Source organism: Pteropus alecto, unplaced genomic scaffold (genome assembly GCF_000325575.1).
Source record: "Pteropus alecto unplaced genomic scaffold, ASM32557v1 scaffold40, whole genome shotgun sequence".
NCBI classification, from domain to species: Eukaryota; Metazoa; Chordata; class Mammalia; order Chiroptera; family Pteropodidae; genus Pteropus; species Pteropus alecto.
This window is the reverse complement of record NW_006431919.1, coordinates 14732074-14757529: the sequence shown is the minus strand read 5'-3', so window position 1 is coordinate 14757529 and position 25456 is coordinate 14732074. Positions and strand designations below refer to the sequence as shown.

Genomic DNA, 25456 nt, shown 5'->3' with positions numbered 1-25456 from the left:
GAATTGGAAAACAGAAAAACTGAAAGTATGGATATTAACATGTAGGTCTCAATAAACTTAATATTTTTGAGATGAGCATAAAAAGCCATGAGTCTTAAAACTCAATTAGAACCTCTATAAATCTGTTAGCCAGGTGTTCAACTGTGAAGAAAAACAAACGTTTACAAAATGCTTGAAATATACTGCTGAATATTTTTTTTTGAAATCTGAGGAGATATTGTGATAGATATTACAATGTAGATCTGTGAGAATGGAAACCCTCTTTATAATCTATTAAGTCTATAGTCTGGTTTTCTTTTGACTTTGTACAAATCTCTCTAAAACACTACATTCTCCAAGGGTGAATGATAGGATATAGCTCAGTTGGTTCATGATCTGAGTATATGCAGATTAAAAATAACTGTAAACAAAATTTAATTCTAATATGGTAGCAAATGAAATGAGCCTCTTCCAAAAAATGTGGGGCTCAGGTATGTCATTACCGTCTTTAGATATTCCAGACTTACTTGTCTTCCCCCAGCACCACACCAAATCCAGCATGAGACACTCGAGTTACTTTAGGGTCATACCAACCAATCATCTGAGCAGCAGCAAATATTGTCTGGAAGTGCACAGACTACAAAGGAACAGAAGTAGCAAGTTACTCGCTAAACTTTCTAATAACAACGAAGTGACCTAAAACTCTTGTGTTTAAAGATAAAGATCTGGAAAACTCAAATCACTCACAAAACTTGTAAGGCAAGTAAAATTATACAAGCTCTTTTTTATTCCCTATAAATGAGAAACAATAAGAGCAGGACTGTTACATTTTCTATTTTCAAAGATTTTTAAAGCAACTGAATATAGGGCAGGTTCATGTGCACTAATTTCAATTAAATTTCATGTCTCACGACCACCCTTTCAGACAGGGATGGTCACTGAGGTTCAGAGGAGTAACCCCAATTCCAGTTTATGGAGATAAGCTGAAAAGCTGGGACATTTCTAAGTTTGGACAAATCCAACCCTTGTTCTTTCACCTATGTTATAAAACTGTTTCGCATTTTGGGGAAAATTTGTAGTCCTCAAATGTCATACGCCACGAATCTCACCACACCATCTCACCTCCAGACAATGTAAGAGCATACACAAATCTACAAACTCACTTGTCCACTGTCCACCACATAGATAATCATATGTGCTTTTTCCTCAAACAGTCTTTGTTTAAGAGCAGCCAGGTCAGATGTATCATAAGTATAACCTCCATCTGATTTTACTATGGTTAATGGTATGGAACATCCTGGGACAAATATAATCTTTCTGCCATCATCCACTTGTACAAATCCTAGAAAAACAATCTTTATTAATAATGTTAAAAGAACCCTCAAGGAATATAAATGCTTAGCCATTACAGGATATTTATTAGCGAGCTCAAAAAATCACGTTTTTTTTTTCTCATAGTGACCTACTACTGTGAGCCTTGGAAAATGGTTATTGTCAAAGTTGTCTGGACACACAGGGTGTTCAGGGCACAGGTGAAATATCCCGGCAATTTTGTGGACTCACACTACACTTGGCTTCCAAACACTTTGTAGAACACCTCACTGGAGCCCACCTGCTCAGTTGCAGAACATGTAAATCCACGCTCTGCTTTCAAGCTGGAGCCACAGCCTTCCTCTGGAAATTTTTATCATTACCTCTTAAAATGTACTGAAAGAACGTGATGATAAAAACAGCTATATTTGAAGTGCATAGGTTTGAATCTCAGACTTATCACTTATTAGCTATGTGACCTTGGGAATTTACTAACTTCTCTGTGCCTTTTTTATCATCATTAAAATAAGAGTCTCTAAAATTTTTATTATAATAATGCCAAAAATAACTTAGTTGTCATATCGGGAAGATGCTAAAAAAATAATTATTCTGAAAACTGATAAGTAAAAATAATAAAGCATTTATACTGCTTGCCTTATAGGGACTGTACCTCAGGATAACCAAAATAATTATGTGACGGGAGAATTCCAGGTAACAAAGAAGGAATGTACAATACTACCCTTTTAAACCTCTAATGAAGTATGGATCAAAGTCATGATCATCAAAAGTTGCTAAAACCACTAGGGGAAAGTCTAATGTGGAAATTTAAGGGTAAATCAGGCTGACAACACCTGAACCCACTAATCCATCTTCACATCACCAAAAGAGCCAATTAGACATTGTTTGCATTCTTGCAAATAAACAAAAAACAAAACAAAAAAAGAAAAGAGAATACAAACCAGAATTTCATCAAGTCTCTTTAGAAAATACAGAGAGAGGAATTATGTTAAATAACACTGTATGGGAAATTCTGTTAAAAAATGACTCAGTTTCTTTAACAATAAAAAAAAAATGGGGAGGGAGAAAGAGATACCTACAGATTCAAGCAACTTAAGATATATGTCAAACAAGTATCATGTTCAGACAGAAAAACCCTCATGATTAAAAAAGATTATAAATCAATTTGTGAAATTTAACTTCTGGCTGGCTATTTAATAATATTAAGAAAGCATTATTAATTTTCATGAAGTGATAATGGTATTGTGATTTTGGAGAGAAAGCGTCTTTTACAGACACATACTAAAACAGTTATAGATAAAATTATATGATGTAAGCAGTGAATAAACATAATAAGATTGGCCTGTATTCATAATTGTTGAAGCTGGGTGACACGCTCGTGGAGGCATTATAATATTCTCTCACTTTTGCCTTTGAAATTTTCCATAAAAGTTGAAGAATACCCACCTTTATCTTCAAATTCCTTTACGATGTCATTCATCCTATCTTGATAGAAGGATTCTCCCCTCTCTATTAATGAGATGTCCAGGGCATCATAGATTTTATTAAACTCTAAGAAAAAGTCACCAAAGAAAATGGTTAAGAATTTAAACAAATAAGAAATATGCGTCTTTCGTTATCTGGAAAAAAATTCATTGTATTAAAAATGTATGATACAGAGCACTATATACATACTGCCATTTTAAAATGTGAAAAGAATATAGTAAAACACACATCAAAATATTAACAGTTGGTAGGACTATAGATAATTATTGTTTTCTTTTTTTCCTGTCTACATTTATTGTTTGCCTATAAAGAACATGTGCTTTTTGTGTACCTTAAAAAAAATGTAATGTAAACGAGAAGAAAAAAAGAAATAAAAGCCTTTCCTATTTGGAGATCAAATATTTACTAAATTTTCTTATAGTTTTTCATAATTCGTACCATTTACCTGTCTAGCCATACATCCAAAACAGTATTACCTATAGTAGCACATTATAAAACATTTTACTACCTAGTGCTGAAAACAGCCATCATTAGTCTTCTTTTTCAAAGATCTACTGGCTATTCTTGTCCATTAATTCTTCAGAGTAACCTTTAAAATTACTTTGTCAAGTTCGAAAACTTGAAATTGTCTAAAACAACAAATGAATTTGGAGAACTAGGGAACTTTGCATGATATTCTACACAAATATTCTTCTATATCTATTGTGGATTTCTCTTCGTCTTGGTCCTCCACATTTCTGAGTAAATTTATTTCTAAGGGTTTTATAGCTTTAGTTGCTATTGTGAATAGGATCTTTTTTTTCCTGCTTTCCCAATTAATTTTTGCTGAATACTGAGAAAGTTAAATTTTGCACCTGTCTTAATAAACTTTCTTAACAGTTGTTTTAGTTTTAGAAAATATTTAAGAAAAAAAATTTATTTGCTAGTCCTTGGAAGTTTAACATGTTATTTAAGGTCAATTCTGAATAAAGACTCAAGGAAACTACATGTAATAGTATTTGTTGAATGAATGAACAAAGCCCAGAAACTCACCTTGGCGGGAAACATCACAGATAAGCTTCCAGGCTTTGATGATATCTGGATTTTTACTCTGGAGCAGAACCACACACTGGTACGCTCGCTTTTTAAATTCCTCCTCAGTATCAAACCTCTTCTTGGATTCCTTTAAAAAAAAAAAAAAAACAGTAATAAGGTTTGTAATAGAGTCAACTATACTTCTATATTAAAACTTTGTTCATTTCTCAAAAAACAAACGAACCCCACTTTATCAAAGAGCGAGGAAAAAGTGAAAATTTAGAATACTAGAACAAAAACAATAGAAGTGCTCTATCTCAATATTTAAAAATACTGTTACAAATGAGTGTGTGAAAGAACCCTATTATTTCATTTGAAATTATTTTTTCCCGAAAATTCTCACCATAGTGCTACCTCCACTTTTCTACATCAGAAAAGCCTACTCACACCAATGCTTTTGTGTTCCAGGAGAGCAATAAAGAATAGCTAACAGGCAGGAATGATTTTTCTGGGCTCTATTTTCCATTCTGGATGTGGTCCTGAATGAGTTTTTTTTTTTTTTTTTTTTTGGTAATTAAAAATTCCTTTCATTGTTTTATTTCTATTTTGAAAGCAACACATGCTTACTATAAAATATGTGTGTGTGTGTGTGTGTGTCTGTGTGTGTGTGTGTGTCTGTGTGTAGTTAATCTCACCCCAAACTAACCAGTAACAACATACATATTGGTGTATAATCCTAGACATTTCTTTGCAAATACACACCTATGTGTTTTACCAAAAAACTGGAAGTATATGGATTTTTTACTATGGTTTTAAAATTTAACAATGTATTACAAACATTTCCTTGCATTAATACTGATTATATTCAGAACACAGAATTCCAACAGGTGATTATAACATTAGTTATTTTACCTGTTTCACATTAGTAAACATTTTGGTTGTTTTCAATTTTTTCATCAGAAAATATTTATCAAAGACAAAAAAAACCTCCCCAAAACAAACAATAAACTCCACAAATGTTTACATTTTAATAAAGTAATCCTATTCTTGGGAAGCTGTTATCATAAGGAAATAATTTTAAAAAGGGATAAAACCCATAAATAAAAAGTTGTTCACAGATAGGAGCCCTCCAAAAAAGGAAAAAAATCAACATCAAAGATGAGTGCAAGCTTTAGTACACCAATCCAACGAAATGATGTGCAGTCATATCATAAAGTAACATGAGTTTATAATGTTAAATAAATGCAATACAAAAATGACTATCAAAAATGACATAATCAATGTTTAGATATAGAGATAAGTCAAAAAAATCAAAGAAAGTTGACCACAGTGATTAATTTAAAATTATGGATTATGGTAAATCTGTCTTTTAAAACAGATTTACATATACTTAATAACATTTAAAAAATATATAATGTCAAGAAGAAAACAACAGTATCAAAAACACTTAAATACTAAAATGTATTCTGATTAACAAACTCCTAAATTCGCTTAACAGGTAATGTGGTAGAATTCAATTTTTAGTGTACACCAACACAGAAGCAAAGATGATACCTTAAGAGGTGGGGAGTTTAGCAACATTTATTTAACCCCACAGTAGCTTCAAATACCATTCTGAACTCCCTAAGGAAAACGATTATAATGAATGGTTAAAACACAAATAATATAACAATAAATTGTATCAAACCTTATAAAAAGCCTGAAGATCCCCAATAGGAGGTGAAACTGTTAGGTAATCTGGAAATTTATCTTGCAGGTGAGCGATGAGCATGCCAAACTGGGTCCCCCAATCTCCTATATGGTTTAATCTAATACCAACCAGAAAACATAAAATAATTTTAAAACGATAAACATGTTTAAATTAGGGGAATTATATTCCATTGGAAACTGCTAATGTTTAACTGCCAGGACATTACATTTAATAGTATCTTGTTTACTCAGTTGTTTCCTCAACCTGTCTACAAGCTCCAGGAGAGGCAAACACAATGTTATGTTTAGCAATGTACACCCAGTTAACAGAGGCTGCTCAGAGCAGGATTTGCTAAATGAAAGAAGTTTCTATCAATGGATTGTGATCTGTTTACGTGTAGCTGACTAGGACAATGACAACTGAGCCAATGTTGGTCATTACCACAATTTTATGAAAATTTAACATTTCAAGCAATTATCTGAGTATAATTTATACTAGTGGTTCTCAAATGTCAATGGACAAAATCTTCCAAATGTATGTTAATCAAACCACTTCTCATCTCTCACTGCTTTTAACTAATCTCAAACCACTAGAATATCTCTTAACTGGGTTATTATAATAGCCTTCTAACTTATTACTATAGCTTTCCCTTCTTTGTCTAGCTTCTTCACAGAAGCCAGAGTAATCTTCAATTATAGGCACATTCCATTTTATTGCACTCTGCTTTACTGTACCTCACAGATGTTGCGTTTTTAACAAATTGAAGGCAAGACCTTCCACCAGCAAAAAAAATTACGACTCTTTACTCTGATGGTCTGGAACTGAACCTGCAATATCTCCGAGATATGCCTAGATAGTGCTCTACTAATTAATACTCTCCTGTAGCTTCCCATTACACTTACGAATAAAATCCCAATTTCGTATTATGGCCTACAAGGCCCAGCATAATTTGTCCCTTGCCTACCTCTGCCAGTACTAGAATATAAACCCCTGGTATGCAGGAGGCACTCAAGAACTATTTGTGGAATGAAGGGTGGGGGGTGTTTTTCCTTGGTTCCACCCCCAAGAGATTCTAAAAAGTTGTTAGTTCAGAGGAGAGGCCTGAGACACAATTTATTTTAAAAGCCTACTAGGTGACTAGCAGCAGAACCACACTTATGAATCACTTAGTCCAAGATTCTCAAAGGACATCTGTCATTTCTATAGAAATCTCAAAAGGCAAGAGTACACACCTCAGCACGTCATATCCTGCAAATTCAAAGAGGCGGCACATGCTCTCTCCTATGATAGTTGACCTGAGATGGCCTACATGCATCTCTTTAGCTATGTTGGGAGATGAAAAGTCAACTACAACCTGGGATAGAAAGCAAAGAGATATTTATAGGCAACAATATTGTACTGTGATTATGTAATATGATAAACTACATAATTACAAATATTACAAAGGCAATCATAATATATAAACGAATCAAAGTAACACGCTGCACACCTTAAAAATATACACAATGTTATACGTCAAATATATTCAATAAAACATTTTTAGAGGAGTATAAACTTTTTATTCTGCTAACATATTCAATAACAACATATTTAATAATAAAACTCAGACAAACAGTAGCTTGGCTTGCTAGGTTTTCTGATGAGTCCACTCATCTACCATTAACTGAAAAAGAATCAAATTCGTTTATATAAATTATCTATCCTCTATTTCAGTGACAGCTCAAAAATATCACCTGGCCACCTCAAGTGCCTCCTGGAATGAAGTGAATAGAAGAATCATATAATAAGCAAGACCCAGGAAACAGGCTATATCACAGTTAGGTTCATAATCTCAAATATCAATGATTAAATCTCAATATAAGTGAAAGCCATTTCCAGTTACAGCACTTATCACACATTTCTAAGCTATATATTAATATCAATTGAAAAATGTACATATACCTTTTTATTCTCTCCAAGTGCAGGTAGTTGAACGCCATTCACCAAGAGATTGGTCAACTGTCCTGATACAAAGTCTTTTCTTAAGTGGACATTAATAAAACCTAATGAACAGTAGAGAGTAAAACAAAAATCAGATAGCTTCCTATGTGGAAGAACTGCTCACTCCCAAAGGCTTTCTCACTTCGGGCTCCAGAGCGCTGATGTGGCTCTGGCGAAACGCTTCGGGATTCCAATACCACTCGGGGCCCTGACTTGAGCTCTCTTGTCAGCTCCCTGTTTCAGCATCTACTTCAAACCACACCACTCTCCTGAAAGCTTCTTACTTGATTCAGGGCCTTTTCACTCTCAGCAAACGATCTGTTCACCTCTTAACAGAAAACAGATAGCCCTTTCACCACAAATTTACCTACCATTACCTGTCTCTTCTTTGTGAATGAAAACCTGAATCACAAGGAGATAAAGGAACTCATCCAAGGTCAGGCACCTATGTCTAGATTAAACCTCAGTTTCCTACCTCTCAATCCAAAGTGCTTTCACCATCTTTTTCAGCATACAAGTCTTAATCCTACATTTATATTTAAAAATGTTTTTCATTTTTTATTTCAAAAAGGACTCAGCATCAATACAACTACTTAAGATAAAGGGTAACATTGTCATACCAGGACCAGCAATTTCAACTTTTTCAATACATTCATTGTCTGGGAGGTGTTTGGTAATGCTTTCGGCAATTTCTCTCGGATTAACTTTCTGTTCCTTGGTTTTGAGCATCTATAATATAATATAAAACAATTCATTATACAACACATTTCAGCAAGTTACTCAGAAATGCACAACTGACAAAGCATTAGATGCATCTGACATTAGACTGATCAGAAGGCAGAAGCAGAGAAGTCCAATGATTTTATAAATGACCAGATTAAAGCACTGAGCATCAATAGTCAGTCTTAAGAGAAACACGAAAGTGCCCAAACCACGTGATCTCCATTTCAAAATGAGTTGCCACACACATCTATAACTTTTTTATGAAGATGCAGCAAAGTCTTTAGTTATTATGCCTGTTTCCAAGATATTTATATTTCTAATTTTCAAATCATGACAGTGTGCAATATGTGGACTTGAATGATAAACAGCACCCTTAAATACTTAACCCCAACACAGACACATAAAAATTATCTGGAAAAAAAATTTGAACTCTTTAGATTAACCCTTTCTATTTAACAATGAAAGGAAAGCAAAAAGTCCCAAACCAGGGGCAATTAACCACAAACACATTAGACAATGTAGCTATTAAAAATAGGAAATTAGTTTGATTGAAAATGAAATACGTAAGCCCGCCTCAAAGACACCACAGCTGCATCAAATATCTGACAAAAATGCTGGATGCCAAGTGGCTAACTTTTAATTCCTCATCTTCTGACTCTCACCAGCAAAACACAGCAAACCTGGACACAACAGGGAGGAAGTACCAAAATAAAACAGTACCAACTAATTGCCCTTAAACATTTAACTGAATATTCAAATCTGTGCTTTTTTAAAAATTAAAAACATACATGCCCCTTCTTCAAGTTTTTCAGAATTGTGGAAGTGTTGCTATTTATGTTTATGATAATGATGATGATAATGCTTAAGAAAAACAAATCACCAAGAGCACTTCATAATAATACAATTACCTGAGAGATACCCATAGCACTATTACACTGATAGTCCCCAAACTTGGGCTGCTGACTTGGTGTCACTATTAAAGGAGGATTTTCCAAATCTGGATACGCAGCCTTAATGGCACAACCAAAGACCTCCTGTAGGCGGCTGTTGATGTTAATCATATTTTTGGTTGGTCTGTTCCTTTCTGCTTGAAGACTCTGTAAGAAAAGAATGAAAAAAGGTCAATAAAATATTAAATTACCATATAAAATCCACCACCCCCCCCATTTGAGAAACCTTCAAATATCTTGAGAAGAACCAAAAGGTAACATACATTCATAGTATAACACTCTTATATCTCAGATATGCTGAGAAAGGTAATAGGACAAGTCTATCCCACGGTATCTAAGACATACATGGGGAATTCCTGAGTTCTCCTTCCACAGTTATTTCATCAGAACAGAAACTGAAAGCGGAGTGTGTAAAGGGCTGACTTATCATATTCTTAGCTTCTCTAAAGTTTGTATAAAATTTGATATATGTATGTTTTGTGTGTATAAATGTAAACACATAGATGAATCCATTGTACTTGATTTCTGCACCATGTAATTTAGTATTTGATTACATTTAATACTTTTCCCCAACCTATTTCACATGTGCAAGTCTTTTCTCCCCTCAAAATGGTAAGCTCTGCAATAAAGATAAGCTTTCTGAAACATCTCACGTTATGCAAAAAATTACATCTTAAAAATAAGAGCTTATAAGAAAATTAGCATCAGAAGCAGATTACTCAAAATGTGATTTTGTAACAAGAGCACTATCACAATAGCAATCTTGAAAATCATCACTGTTAAAAAGGTATCTGTAATTCCTAGTAAGTGCTAAATAAATATGAAACTTTATCTTAAAAAAAGATGAGGACAACTCAATGAAAGAGGAATAAGGAAGAGTTGAAGCTGCTGAGTTAATGCAAACAAGGGTAAAAAGCCTCTGAAACCACCACCTAATAAGTGTTTCTAAGTCAGAGCATCTGGCCAAAGTGAGCCAGGGACAGAAGGTAGGGCAAATGGGTATCCTGCACTGTAGTGTTTTTCTTGTGTGGCTTGCTATTTTCTGTGTTTGCGTACCTTGTGCTCAGCTCACTGCTGTTACTCAGTAGGTCACATAGAGAAAGTGCCTTCCACATTACACTGACAGTACTCTCCTATTTACACACTAGAGCTAATTTGTATTACTTCTCAGCCTTTTGGCTAAGATCAAGTATAGGGCTAATCTGTATTATGGATACAATATACTGTACTTCCTTTATTATCTTTTCCGTCAAAGCCACTACCACATATAAGACATTTAATAATATTTTTGAATTGAAATAAATACAAAAGTGAGTATAAATAAGTGCGGAACAAATGAGGTAATCGGAAAGGTGAGATATTTTGGGGAAGATTCCGTGAAAAAGGAATTCTGTGATTTTAGAAGACTCAAAGACAAAGCTATTTGAAGCAGAAGAGCTCACACATAGGTAATAAAAAAGGCTTTGTGGGAGTGGGGCAGGCAGAGTCGAAGATAAATAAATAAGATACAGTGCCAGTTCAGCTTGGCTAAAAGCAGTAAACACACACAGGATAACAATTACGGGAATGAGGTCATCCTCTAGGATGTGTCATCTGCTGACCTGAAGGGCAGGCCAAAAAATTAAACTCCAAATGAAGCAAGTTCAAACTTTTTGATACAACTGATAAACACTATTAGATTTTGAGGTCATTAAATAACAAATACAGCACAAGCTTCATGGGAAAAAAATGTTCTGAAATATTAAGTGGAAAAAAACCCCAGCCGCTATGACACTGAAAAATATAAAAATAAAATTGTAAAATAACCAACTTAGGGTAGTGAAGTGGTTATGTGTGATTGTGATTTAACACATTTCCCTTTGATTGAGGCAATTATTTAAAATTCAAAAAATAATTTTTAAAAAAGGCACAGGCACAAACTGTTGAAAGAAATGTCTCAACTCTACTTAGAGCCAACTTTAAGCCAGCCAAACATTTAGCATGATGAAACATTTCAATGGCCCCTGGGAAGACAGGACCCCACCAACTTCTCCATTACCTGCACCAATAACTTAGTCCTAATCTGCCTCGGGCAGGGAAAACAGGGTTCTTTTCCCCTCTTTCCAAATTCATCAGGGTAAACTTTCAGAATCTTTGATAACAGTTTTAAAAAAGATGTAATAATTCAAGTTATAGGAAGAAACCAGAACCCAGAGAACTCACCTTTCGAAGGATATTCAGTCGATACTTTAATTTTAAATTTTCTTCCTGCAACTGCTCCAAATTTGGAGAAGCTTCTAAACAGCCACAGTTTTTCAACCGATCAATTTCAGCAGTCAGAGACTTAATTTCTTTTTCCTATGAAAGAAAAGGCACTTTGTTCAGCTCAGTATGACTGAAGACTTCATGATCTAATAAACTGTACCATAAAGTTCTTCGTTTCCTCTCTCCACCAGGGCATGGCAAAGGTGATTGGAATGAACTTTCACTTCCTCAAGGTCTTTGATATCGTCAGCATACTACCCTTGATAATATGAAAAACTTAAGTATGTTGGGGCAGAGGAACAGGAGTGTTAAGCACACGATGGGACAAGCCTCATATCCCTAGTTTCTTTCCTTGGCTTAAATGTTTGCCTTTTGTCCTTTGTGCGACAAAACTATTTCCCCATTTTCCCCCCTTTGTTTCCAGTGTCTTAGGTCCTCTACCAGGCTTTTAACTAAAAACTTAAAGATATGCTAATTCAGAAAGTAAAGCTTCCCACCTTATTGTATTACTGAGGGAGGCCTCACGTGAAACTGCAGAATGTTTACCAGGACATAAATACAGCCCCCCAAAAGTTTACATAAATAAATATACATTATGTTCCAGATGTTGGGCTAAACACTTCAGAAATGATCTCTGTAACTTTTACCCTAACTTAGTGAAAAGTTACTTGTATCTACACACTGATAACATACACTCAGAACAGTAAAGAATTTGCCAATTTCCTTGAGCAACTTGTACTCTGTGACTCCTGATTCAGTACTATAAAGCAGTTCCTTTGATAAGAGTCCTTAAATTACTTTCGTTTCTCCCTTCCCTGAGTATAAAATGTAAAGGAATTGTTGCACTTTCACTTTTAAGTTGTAACTGCGAAGGCGGAGGGCCAACTTCTGTTTGATAATGAACCACTCCATGGGCTTTTTAGAATTACTCTTGCTCAGCATCATGAAGAGAACGGTGGCCGAGCCGCACACCAGGGCCCAGGGCTCCTGCTCTCATCCCCCTTCCCTCTTTGCCTGTCCCTCCGCATCCCGCCAGCGCGTGCGTGCGCGCGGGGCAGAAAGAGCACGGTGGCGAGACTGTACTGATCACGCAAGGCTCCAGCCCACCGCAGATGCCGGTCTGGGGTGGGGGGTTGAGAGGGCGGGACCCTGTGCTCCGCTGAACCTCAGTGTCACATGGGCCCAGGACCGAGGGGTTCTTCCTCTCCCACCCCTGGGAAAGGGCTCCTGGGCGGGCGTTCGCCTCTGAGGCAGCGGGGCCTGGGTCTCGGGACCCCTCTGTCCGCGTCGGAGAGAACGGGGCGACCCCCGCCTCCCTGCCGCCGCCCCGACGCTGCTCGGGCGGGCCCCGGGGCCTGGTCCCTCCCCTCCAAGCCATTCCACTGGCCCCCATGCGGTCTGACCTGCTGCTGCAGCCGCGCGGAGCACTGAGCAACCAGCCCGGCCATCCTCCTGTCAGCGCCTCACGCAACAAGTGGCCGGAAGCGGAAATGGCCGGCCCTAAACCGGAAGCGGAAGCCCTCCCCTCTCGCTGTTTGGAGGCCGACTGGGTGCTGTCGCCCGGGAGGCGCTTCGGGGAGACCATGCAGGGAAGTCGGCCGGGATGCGGGCGAGGGCAGAAGGTTGAGGGTGGTGGGGGTGGGGATCGGACCAGAGCTGCTCTGTGCTTGGACTGACTTGGATAGAGGGTACTGACCTAGAACCTCTGTGAAATGGGCACAGAACTAACGAAATCTGTTTATTCAACAAGCATTGATTGTGCACGTTAATATACCAGACACGATTTCAGGCGCTTGAACACAAGCTGGAAACAAGTTGGACAAGGGCCCCGCTATCACGGAGGTTACATTTTAGAGTGAAGAGATACACTAGACAAAAAAAGTAAATAATCAATCTCACATAGTTTTAATGTTCAGGAAGAAATGTGGTGGAGTGACTTGGGTCAGGGAAGCCCTCTCTGAGCGGGTGACATTTGAGTTAAAATTGTTTTAACTGCTGACCTGAGATACCATTTGAGAGGATGGGGGCCTTAACTGTCTTGTTCACTCCTCCTTAGACCCCCCGGTACTTTAAAGCAGCCGTCTCTCAACATTTCCACTTCTGTGCCCCATGAAAGAATTTTTAAAATTAGAACTCGTGTAGATTTTTTAAAGTTGACATCTGAAAATTCTTGCCACAACTTTATATAGAGGTAACGGATGCTTTTCTGGCATGTGGCTTCTTGTGTATGTGCTCTCATGTATTTCATCAAAACTGTGAAGCTGCAAATTTAGCTCATCCAACTTATGGAAAATGCCCACCATATGAATTGGCAAAGCTAGTTCTCTGTCAGATCAAATAATCCAAATCGTATTAACTTAATTTAAAAAAAAAACTTTGCCTTTATTTTAATCTTTTAAACCAAATAAAAGTCTTCATATATGTCCCTGTCATCTCATTTCTAAATTTTGAGAGTAAGATGGATAGAGGGATGGACGAGTTGCTGGATGGACAAATTGATGGACAGATCTCCACCTTCCAGATAATGCAGGAAGTAAGGATCATCTTCTTACTAAGCTCCCTTTGCTTGGTGCTCAAGGAGTCACCCTCAGGAGAAATACACTCTTGGAGTAACTTGTTCAGTTCTTGTTTATACCAAGGGGCAATGGAAGAGGTGTTAGGCCTTTCCTTGTGGAATGTAAAAAGAGAATTGGGTAACTGAGTTTGCAGGCAAATCAATTTTAGGAGTATACAAAAATTCAGGATCAGGAAATGCTCCTAACTTTTCCAGGCCTGCAGACCCCTTAGAGTATCTTGCTATACCCTGGGGGGCTTATAGCCCAGCTTGGAAAACCCTTCACCCAGAGCACAGCTGTGCTCAAAAACTGTTTAATTGAATGAATACAAGAAGGGTTCTAGGCAGAGAGGGAGCAAAAGCAAATTGCCTAAGGCAAAAACTAAATTTATTTGAAAACGGGGCGGACTGGGTATGGGCAGTGGTGGAGAGACTGGGAAAGGTGAAGCCTTCAGTACTCCCGTTCCACCCAGAATTTTCCTTTGTCCTGATTAATAGTGACAAAGGAGAAGGGAGTAAACTCATCTGAGACAGACATTTAATCTCATTTCATTCATCTCATGGATATTTTTTAAGGACCCATTAGTTGTCAGATCCAACAGAAAACAAGACAAGTTCCCTACTTTAAGATCTTTCAGTATCGAGGGCAGAGACAAGACTAGGGAACTGTGCTCTGAAGCCAGCAAATCAGTGTGCCAGGGTGACTTGTGGGAAGGTAAGTCGGATGGGGCAGCCCAGGGTCAGTGGAGAGGGTTCTCCAAGCGGGTAAGGCTTGAGCTGAGATCTGAATAGTGATAAAGAGAAGACAGTCTCAAGGTGGGATGAAGACACAGCGTACCAGGTAGAAGGAACTAGAATCGCAAATGCTCAGTGGTGGGAATGAAAGACCTTCACATAGCCGAATGTGATTAGCAGTAAGCTGGACAACTCTTACATGTCAGCCTTCTCAGAGGCAGGAAGCACAAAGACCAGCAGTGTGCACATTGCAAAAGATTTGTAGTCAAAAGGCAACTGTTGGTTTTATGAACGGGACGATCAGATTCATTGAGTTCTGCTTTTTTCAGGCTAGTATCCTAGTCGCTCCCTTTCTCCATGCCTTCATGCAGAGAAACCACAGGATTTCATGACTTTATTCCTGAAAACCAAATGTTCAAAGTCCCTTCAAGTATGGCCTCATGTAATCACACTTCTGTCAAACAGAAACCAAAGTTGAAAGAACATGAATTCCAGAGTCCAAAGGTCGGGTTCGCATCCTAGGTCTGGCCATTTATTAATCTGAGTGATCTTGAGCAGGTCATTTCACAATTCTAAGACCTTGTTTTCTGAAAATTTTGGAGAACACATGCACACAATTATGAGTGGAAGTTTATTTATTCTTCAATTTCTCACCAGGCAAACAACAACGGGATGTACTGGTGGCTGGGCAGTGACTGTTTATAGGTATAGGGAATTCGATGCCACGGCAGACGGAGGGCCTTCCCCTTCTGAAGGGGTGGCCTCGTTCTCCCTAGGAATGCTCCATCAGCTGAAGAGACACTGAGACACACTTCTTGGGTAGGAGGATGTGCTTGCTCCATGTAGCTTTCCCCCTAACACAAGCAGGTCCTTTAGGACTCTGCTTCACAGAAGCAGCTGCTGCGGGGACGTGAGGGGCTGACCCTTGCTGATAAAGCTGAACACGGATAAAGGTGTGACCGAGTGAAAAAATCCCATTGCACGATGGTCCAGTTTTATTGAGCACTCGACAGGATTCACTAGACAGACTATACAGATAGAGTGAGGATGCAGCTGACCTCTGGTGTCAATTAAGTCAGACCCCAAGGATACCATTCTCTCCCCACTTCTGCTTTTCTCTGTGGGGTTGGCCCCAGAAGCTAGAACCTTGGTTACAGGTGGCTTTAGGAAGAGAAAAATCTAGTCTCTAACCTTCAGGTGAAAATTGTAGAAGAGGTCAGACTGGTCCAACTGGGGTCCCATGCCTATCCTTGGTAGCCAATGGGATGGGTCACTCTGTCTGGCTTGAATCATCTGCTCCATCACTGCTGCCAGCACACTTAACAGAAGGGCAGGGTCTTCGAGGACGGCAGCTGTCTCAAAGCTCTGAGCCATGCAGATATCAGAGCCCATAGGAACAGCGTGAAACAATGTTTTGCTTCGGGATGTATTGAAATTGATTGGGGACTCTGATACTCATTTGAAGAAACTGCAAAGCTAACCCTCAATGTATGGGATGTTATTTCACAAAAGAGAGTGCGTGCATTGGACACCGGCGTGTTCGGAGATGTGACACCCTGGGGAAAGAAGCCCCAGCTGGTGGTGAGAAACTGGACTGGACAGTTGGAGGGAGGCCTGGCTATCAAAAGCCCTGGAAGCCACATGGGGAATAATGGTGGATTCTATGCCACTGTAGGTTCCTTCTACATAAGGAGAAACAGCCAGGTAAGGAATGTAGTGGGGAGGCGAGGGACAGCCTGGGCTTCACTCGCATGATAGTTGGTCCGTCCAACTGCAGCGTGCATAAGACTGACCGTGAGCGCATGGATAAAAGCCGGTCTCTGGGCCCGTCCCAGTTGGGGGAGGGTCCAGGAGTCTGTATTTTTAACAAGCTGCCCCCAGTGATTCTGATGTGACTGGTGGTGCAACATACTCTGAGGAAAATTGTACAGAATAATGTCAGAGGAAGGAAGGAAGAAGAGATTGCGCTCCTTGTTTAAGGCTGACTTCCAACCGCCTGCAATAGCCCCGCTGAGCAGTCATTTCCATTTAATGAGTAAATGAGTGAAAGGCAGGCAAAGAAAACAAAACAAAAACAAAACAAAAACAAAACATCACCTGCACTGGCCTGGGGATGGGTGGGAAGGAAATGATTGGGAAGGAGAAGAGTCAAAAATCAGGGAAACAGATGAAGTGAAGGGTGGAGGAGAAAAAGAGAGAGGAAATTCGTTCAGAAAGGCCACTTTATTGATGGAGATAAAACTGAAAGGAATTTTCCACAGCCCTCCCTCACTCACTTCAGTGGCTTCACTGGCATCCGAGACCGGCGTGGGCAGGCCTGCTGCCAGCTCCGTGCTGCCCACTCCACATCAGGCGGCCACACAAAAACACATCACAGCTCATGAAGATTCACAGATGCACCCCGGAACCCCCCAAACAGTTCGTGTGCATTTAAAAAATATTGTATAAAATATGTTTAGTAGGAAAGGTCAGCTGTGCTGTGATGTCTATAGGACGTCCTTTTAGGATTACCGTCCCCAAAACATTACTTACTTATTGCAGTGAAACCTCTAGAAGGTAGAGCTGTACAAGAAAAAAAAAAAAAATCTAAACAATTTTGTTTTAAGAAGAGCAGCAACTTAACACTGCTTTAGTTCATTTAAATTTTCTTTCTCAAAAATACATTCCTAAATATACAAACTATACAATCTTGTCATTTTAATGCTGGTTTTTTTGTTTTTGTTTTTGTTTTTGTTTTTGTTTTTTTTAATAATAATAGAACCCCAACTAAAAAATCTGTTCATCTTCAAACCGACAGGAGCGCTAGAGGACTTGTGACTCAGTACCTTCATATAACACCACATAAATAACTTTAGCCACAGTCTACGTTCACAGCGTGGTCAGTGGAACAAAGGAAATACTTTTCTGGTGATTAGACGTCATCCGCAGAGAGGGCTGGGATATTCATCCGAGGCCGGGTGAAAAATGCCATTTTCTCCCTGTAAAAGAGGCCATCCCTTTAGAGCAGAGTTTCCAACTTCACCTTGTGAATATTATGGGCAGAGTAACTCTGTGGTGGGGGCTGTCCTGTGCACCCCTGGCCTCTGCCCACTAGATGTCAGTCGCAGTTCCCCCATCTTTCCTTCCGGTTGTGGCAACCAAAAATGTCCCCAGACACTGCCGAATGTCCCCAGGGGATCCGAGTCATCCCTGGTTTAGAACCAATGCTTTAGTGGACATTAGCAGGACCAGCGACCTTCAGTTCAAATCAGGGGCCTCTCTGAGTTCAAAAGGGATTTGGGCCACTTCTAGTGTTTGTTATAGATTCTCGATTGGTTAAAATACTAAGAGATGTCCAAGTTATACAAATTACAGAATATTTTAAATGTTTATGTACCACAAAGGAATGTTTCTTAGCCTTATCTGAATAGACAACAGAGTCTAAACACAAAGTTGTCTGTGAATGGGAGGCCCTCCTATGAAATGCCTGGGTCCAGTTCAGCCAGAAGGCACCTCCCTGAGATCCTGGCAGGCAGCAGGCAGAGCCAGGGAGGCCCGGCAGGCATCCATCACCCCCGACTTATTTATCATTCAGCTGATCCTCCACAATTGCTGGTGATGGAACCACTAAGAGGAACGGCCGGGGCAGGTGGCTCATTCATTAAACAAGAGACTCTAACAAATTAGCTCGAGTTGTGTGGGGACTGACACAGACAGCCAAGGGAATGCGCTGCAGAGTGCACAGACCGCCAGGGACGGCTTGGCCGAGGATGAACGTCTGTTACAGAGAGAGAGCGAGCTGGTGGTCTGCTAGGGGAGCGTGGGACAGGCAGTAGTGCAAGAAGACCGAGGCTGGGGCGGGCTGTGTGAGACAGGGAAAGGTGGGCGGGCTGGGGCCCACCTGCTTACCTGAAAGACTGTACTTCTGGGGGCTCCTTACAGCTCTGGCCACGAAGCCTGTGCACATCCTTGGCGGCCGCCCTCATCATCTTGTCCGCCTGAAGCTCACCCTTGTGCTCTGCTTGGTCCATCTGCAGGCAAAGCAAGCAAAGCGATGAGGTTGTGGGAAGTCCTTAGGGCCTCCGGAAATGGGTCAGTCAAGAAGAACTTTCTAGCACAAATGAGGAGTCTATTGTAGTCAAAAGGTCCGAGGGTCACAGAATGGGCACCTCTACTCTTCCTCTTCCACTGTGGGATCCTCTTTATTCAAAACATGAGGGGAAGCGACCCCATCATCTGTGAGAGTGGCCAGGGAACTGAATACCTCTGTGGACCTGTCAAAAGTAAAGAGATGAGGGCTGCCTGGTGAATTGTGTGCTACTTCATCTTATCCTCAGGGCCACCTAGGAAGGTAGATTTTGTAACCACCTCTGTTTTACAACTGAGGAAACTGAGGCCCAGACATGTTAAGAAACCTTTTTAACGTCAACTAAGAAGTGGTAGAAACCCAATTCAAGACATGCAACGGCGCTCAAGGCCCTCCCAATGATCTAGGCAGGCACCCTCTGTACGGTGTTCTCTGCATCTTGTCTGGCTGTGTGCGGAGGGAACTAGCAAAGGTCTGTCATTTCTGCTGAGGGTGGCAATCTGAGAGTAGCAAATGAGTCAAAGAGGGCCTTTGTTTATTGGCCCTGTGTTGTTTTCTTTTTCATGATAGTCTGGGCCCTGTTAGCTCAAAAGCCTACAGGAACCCAACTCAAATTTTCACCCATCCAATTATTTTAAATATAACTCAAACGAGCAGATTTTTAAACCATTTAGAACCTTGCTGCTTTGCATACCCCGTGAACCTGCACCCAACATCTGCTAGTCAGAGATAAGATATACCCTTAGGGCTATGAAAGACCCCAAGCTGCTTCTGCTTTGCAGCTCTCTGACTGAGAGAACCCTCCTACTGCTGCTGAGTGATGTCATCTAGGTGGGAGAGCCCCTTCTCCAACCCTCCTCTCTACCCTGTCTAGGTAGTGGCCCCAGAAAAGTTGCCTCTGGGAGGTCTCATGCTGTGAAGGACGTCTCCCACTTGTGAAAACAGCACCCCCTAATAAAACTCATCGCGTGCTATTGCCATTGCGCAGTCATCGCTTTTTCCTTGAGCAACACTGCAATCTCTCAGACCCAGGACAGGAGGGCAGGGCCATGAGCGGGCATGCATTCCCCGCATCTCAGTCGGTACAAAGCCAGGCCATGTCTGCCCCTCTCCCCTGCGTAGGTAACTGCTCTGTGCTACCACATGAGCAGGGACTAGGGCAGGTCAAGATTTACTGTTCCAGATTTGCTGTTGAAGCGTGTGCTCCAGCACACATAAGGTACCAATGTTTGATAAATGGTGAATAATGAGGGCCTGCACACGACTTAAAACGTTTACTGGGCAAAGAGGTTCCTGGATACCTCTGCTGATGGGAACGAGGGACCCACACTCTCCGTGGGCCTCAGGGCTGCAGGACCCGTTCAAAGCTCGGGCCTCGCTCCCTTGCAGCAGCGGATCATCTCCGAGCGTGGACCGCGCCGCCGCGCCTGCCTTTCGCGCCGTACTCACCCGCTTCTCCAGCATCCTCAGCAGCAGGCGGAAGCGCTCATCCTCTCGCAGTCCCTGCGGCAGCTCCTTCTCCCCATGGCTCTTGGCTTGTTCGAGCTGCTCCTTGAGCTCCTTCAGCACCGAGATCTCCTGAGTCAGTTGGCTGTGCCAGGTTCGGGTGGCCTGCAGGTCTAACTCAAGGTCCAGCGAGGTGCGCATCAGGTGCTCGTTGCGCAGGGATTTGAAGGATGACGGCTGCGGAGGTGGAGGCGGCTCTGACTGTTTAGTGAGGGGGCGGGACTAGTGAGCCCACGTGACCCCTCCAAGCCCTTCAAATACCCTCCTCCCTTCATCTGCAGGTTTCCACAACTTCGGAATGCCCCGCCCCCACCCCTGTCCCGATTACTTCCCACTTCTACAGCTCATGTTTTATTGAGCATTTTATGTCCCAGGCCCGGTGCTGGGCGCCTTACCACCGTGACCTCAGCCCCTTTTCTCAACCCTGTGAGGTCCCAGCTGTCTGGACACAGAGGTGGTTAAGCCAGCAAGATAGAAACCTGAAACTTGATCACGGTCATCTTTACCACCACATGGGGTGACCCTGTTTAAGAATTAACCTATGTGGAGAGAGCAGTGCCATGAGAGGGGGACTGAGACCCATCCATGCCTGAAACTATTCCAACATCCTGCTGTTCTCCACTAAATGAGCCAATGAACCTCCCCCTGTTCATTTTCAAGCTATATTTGAGTTCTTCAGTTATCTGTATGTAAAAGATCCCAAGTACTATAATCATTAACTCTCCTATCAAAGACCAGTAATGATTAAAAAAGAATTAAGTGACTGTGGGAGACTGAATTCTAAGCTGGCCTCCAAGATTCCCACCCTGTGACATCCAAGTCCTGAATAAATGCCCTCCCAGGTGTGGGTGGGACCTGTGGATATGATGGACTGTCACTTCTGTGATTAGGTAATTAATCAGTTGACTCTGAGTTAATCAAAAGGGAGGTCATCCTGAGTAGGCCTGGCCAATCAAGGGAGCCCTTAGGAGATGAACTAGGCCCTTCCTGAACAGAGATCTGCTGGCCTTGAAGAAACAATGTATGTTGTGAAGAGGGCCACATGGCAAGGACCCAAGAGTGACCCCCTAGGAGCTGTGAATAGCCCGGGCCTGTGGCTGGCAAGAAAATGCAAGGAATGAACCCTGCCGATGCCCTGATGGGGCCAGGATGTGACTCTCTCCCCAGTCAAAACTCCAGACAGGGATGCAGTCGGTCAACACCTAGATTCCAGCCTGGCGAGACCCTGAGCAGAGGGTCCAGCTAACCTGGGCCGGAACTCCTGACCCGCGGGGACTGTGAGATAATGAATTTATATTATTTTAAGCTGCTGAGTTTATCGTAATTTGTTATGCAGCAGCAAAAAACAAATATGATGACCAATAATGAGACTGGAAAAATGGTACTAAGACATTACTAGGAGAACTATCCTCACCAAAGGCTGACAAGTTCACTTTCAGGAACATGAAACGGCTCAATGCAGTTTTATAAGGCTCGCTAGGGTGACCGCTATCTAGTCTGTGCTTATACATGGGCAGGGTCAAGAAATCCAGCTGAGGATCTATGTGGCTCAAGTTCTCAAACCGAGAAACAAAGATTCCTTTGCTTTGCATTGACCGATGTCCAATTTAGAAACTGGCCCAAAGCAGACGAGGCATAGCTCAGGAAGTGAGTGGAAGGATGGCAGTGTCCTGGGCCCTGGCCTGGCCTCTGGATGCTCCTGTTCCTCGGAACATAGTTTAGGACCCGAGGGAAACATGGGCTCAGACCCGGCATCGGAGGCTTCCTCAGGAGGTGAAGAAGGGGGAGCTCCCGTGGGGGCTGCCTTGGAAGGGAGCTGTCGGACAGGCAGGAGCCGCAAGCGGGAGCTTCTGCAGGGGCATTTCTCCAGGAGTGGGGCATGCACACCTGCTCCAGCTGGTTCTAAATGCTGTTTCCGGGGCCCCAGCCCAGTGGCTGAATCAAACTGTCTGGGAGTGTGGCCTGGGAGCAAGCTCCCCAGGAGACCGCGGCACCAGCCAGCCACAGGAGACGGGTGGGGTGGGCAGTCCCTGTCACCTCAGGCCATGTCCACCGTCCCCCAGAGCCAGCATTTTCTCCCTTTCCTGTGACCTCTCTGCTTCATTGCTTTCTCTTGCTCACTCTGGCTCTTTCTGGAGATTTGCGGAGGTGGGGAGGGAGTGATCGACACAGGACCAACTCCCGATTCTGGCCACCAGCAGCTGGTGTGCAGGGGGCGCCGAGAAGCCCTCCCTTGCAGGGGGCTGTAGGCACGCCCTCCTTTCCCTCTGCTCTCTCTACTGCTCCTTCTGACATTCTGGCTCTGGGTTTCTCCTAGTTCTACGAACTCACCAGACTGCTATCAAGTCTGTGTAAAAAGCGCTTCGAGGGGAGGGTGTCTCTGCTTCTCCTGCAGCTCTGGCTGGTGAAAGTCCCACTCAGGAATCAGTCCTTTCCTAATGCCACCCCACCCCGATCCCTCAGTCAGTGTCCATAAGGAAAGGGGAGATTTCTCTATGGGGACAGCTGTGGTCTCTTCCCTGTGTTTCCAGCTGGACCGAGAAAAGCCCACGCACGCCTCCCTGCTTCCGGTTGGTGCTGGGGGTACCTGGCTCCTCTGCCATCAGGGAGGGTTGTCAGAGCCTTTAACCACTCAGTGTGCTGGACGGCACACTGAGCAGAGGCTTGTGTGAGGCGTGTTCCCATCAGTGACCATGAATCTTGGGTTGGTTAGTTCTCAGTGACCTGGATTTCTACCCAGGAAGGCACACTCCTGATCTAACCACTTCGTCATGACGATAAAGTTACATTTACCCTTTGGCACCTTCCCCAGAGCCTACACAGGCCTTACAGTTCACAAACTTCCATTCTCGGATACCATCGCGATCACAAGAGTGACCTTCTTAAAACCAGTGGCCGAGGAGCAAGGGTCAGACATGAGGAGATGTGCCTGGGGAAACGAGGGCGGAGCAGATGTACCAGTGGCTTCGAGCAGACAGTCTTACCCGCTTCATCCGGACGCTGCGCCTCTCCAAGGAGTTTCGAACAAAAGGTGGCTTCTTGGACAGTGTGGAGCTGTCACTGTCACTCCGATTCAGCTGCAAGAAAAAAGTCATGGAAGGTAATGAAGGTCCGAGTGCCTTCGGAAGGCACACCAGGGCCTGAAGGGTGTGGGTTCCCCCATCGGCCCAGTCCTTTCTTGTACGATCACCCAGAATTCTGTTCCCTGGGGACTGTGGGAGGCGGGTTTCATTCTGACCTTTTAGATGAATGTTTCCTGAGCATGTACCTGACACAATGTGTGCTGCTACAAGCTGTACGTGTGACATCTCACTTACTCCTTCCAACAACTGCATGTGACAGGAGCGCATTGGTAAAGTGGGGGCTTAGGGGTTATGGGACTTGCCCATGGTTGGCAAGCTGGTAGCACACAGTGGGGCTGACACCAGACAGTGTGACTCCAGAGTATACTGTCCCCTTGACCTGCCACAAAAACACCTGTTTGTATTGACTCTTGCCTGTTGTCCACAGCGCCAGCCTTTAAAGCTCAAATGGAGCCACTATCAAGATTGAGATATATCATACACACGTACACACACAAAAGCAGCCCGAGAGCAAAGCCTCCGGACAGTATCCTTGGAGAAGATGGGGCAGACAGGCTCGGCGAGGGCTCTGCTGATCGAAGCTCTCCCCTCGGAACCCCTTCGGCCATTTAGTTATTTGTACTCTCCCCAGAAAGCTAACATTCTCCACCCACAGCCAGAGATCAGGGCTGTGGTCATGGCCGATGCTTTTCTATTGAGAGCGCGTGTGTCCCCATAGGAGGACCGGAGGGGGAAGATGGGACAAGAGTGCATCCCAGGACGTGTGGGGCAGGGGCTTCTTTCTTGAGTCACATTTCCAAGTCAGTGGAATCGCCACAGGCCGATACTATAGCGCCTGTTTGTTCTGGCAGCTGTCGGCTCACTGCTGCACGTGTCTCCTGAGAAGCTGGGTGCCATCATTTCTGCCGTTATTAATAATTATTAGTGATAATGATATTGATAGTCCTGCTATGTTGATGAACACAGCAACACTCGGGACATGATGAAATGGTTACTGTGCAAGGCAGAATCTCAACCAGAACTAGAATAACAGTAACAATAATTATAGCCATGTGGACAGAGCACCTACTATGTGCCCTGTGCTTTACTAATGGTTTCATTGAATCCTCAAACAATCCTCACAAAGGGAAGGGAGGCCCAGAAAGGTTAAGACACTTTTACAAGTAGTACAGCTGGTGAGTATCAGAATCAAGAGTTCGATATCCAGTCTGACTCCAAGCCCACGTCCTCTCCTGGCACCCAGGATGCACGCAGAGCTCAGAGATGAAACTAATATTCAGATGGAGGGATTGGCCACCCTGACTGGGGTGAATTAGTATGAAAGGACAGGCTGACTATCATACCAGAAAGGGGAGTTATCCTGCATTGCTTCAATCCAAAGGTGGATGGATCCTTAAGCATTAGTCATTTATGTGTTACAGACCATGTTACAAATGAGAGATGAAAGCTACATTAAGCCCCTGAAGTTAACTTTTTCTTACATGAAATATTTCAATGCATTTGATTACAAACACGGTAGAATATATTGTTGCTTTGTTATTATTTCCATATAAGAGTAAGGGAAACTTAATACTATATTACAAAATAATTGCATATTACATAAGTATATATAAATTATATAAAATATATTATAAAATAATAAAGTCACAGAGAGCTAGCTCAGGAATGAGGATTTGGGAAAGACTGATCCGTCAGGTCAAAGCGAGCCAACCAACACCTGTAACGGCGCTGCTGCTAAACACACAGACCTTAAAGACACAGGGGTTGTGGAGACCTGTGGGAAGTGTAATACGTTGTTCCTGCCCGTATGAACTTAAAGTTCAGTGAGGGCTGAGGGACAGGAAACTAACCAAGTGACACTGGCCCTGCCAAAGACCACAGAAGGGAGACACCTAGCAGAGGGCACTGGGTGTGCAGAGCTGGAAGGGATGACTTGTATTCAGACTGGAGGAGGGCAGAGTCCTCCGGGACACACAGGCCGAGGGCTCTTGGTAGCTCCTGACCTAGAAAAAGTGCTCTCACTTTCTGAGTTTCGGTTTCTGCATCTATGAAATGGGGTTACTACTATTTGCCTTGCAGGATTGTTTGTAAGTTTAGATGACACAGAAAATAATTTTT

The 25456-nt window shown here is 42.3% G+C and overlaps 2 protein-coding genes across 3 annotated transcripts in view; both read right to left on the bottom strand.

Annotated features, from left to right (window-relative positions):
* RARS (arginyl-tRNA synthetase) overlaps positions 1-12938 on the bottom strand; it is a 21281-nt gene extending 8343 nt beyond the window's left edge. The window contains exons 1-11 of one of the 2 annotated variants that reach the window (XM_006906495.3): positions 12798-12938; positions 11353-11487; positions 9109-9297; positions 8098-8206; positions 7439-7539; positions 6730-6851; positions 5495-5615; positions 3826-3955; positions 2755-2859; positions 1143-1321; positions 507-616 (exon numbers count right to left, since the gene is read on the bottom strand). In XM_006906495.3, coding sequence (XP_006906557.1) covers positions 507-616; positions 1143-1321; positions 2755-2859; positions 3826-3955; positions 5495-5615; positions 6730-6851; positions 7439-7539; positions 8098-8206; positions 9109-9297; positions 11353-11487; positions 12798-12842 — 1346 coding nt within the window. In that variant the 5' untranslated portion in view covers positions 12843-12938. Of the gene's footprint in view, positions 1-506; positions 617-1142; positions 1322-2754; positions 2860-3825; positions 3956-5494; positions 5616-6729; positions 6852-7438; positions 7540-8097; positions 8207-9108; positions 9298-9413; positions 9497-11352; positions 11488-12797 lie in introns of those variants that run through there. The other variant, XM_025043074.1, reaches the window with a different exon arrangement.
* Positions 12939-15188: 2250 nt separating this feature from the next.
* WWC1 (WW and C2 domain containing 1) overlaps positions 15189-25456 on the bottom strand; it is a gene marked incomplete at its 5' end in the record, with an annotated part of 130525 nt that continues 120257 nt past the window's right edge. The window contains 4 exons of the mRNA XM_025043164.1: positions 15189-17661; positions 18572-18693; positions 20199-20432; positions 23240-23332. Of these exons, the coding sequence (XP_024898932.1) occupies positions 17595-17661; positions 18572-18693; positions 20199-20432; positions 23240-23332 (516 nt within the window). The remainder of the gene's footprint in view (positions 17662-18571; positions 18694-20198; positions 20433-23239; positions 23333-25456) is intronic.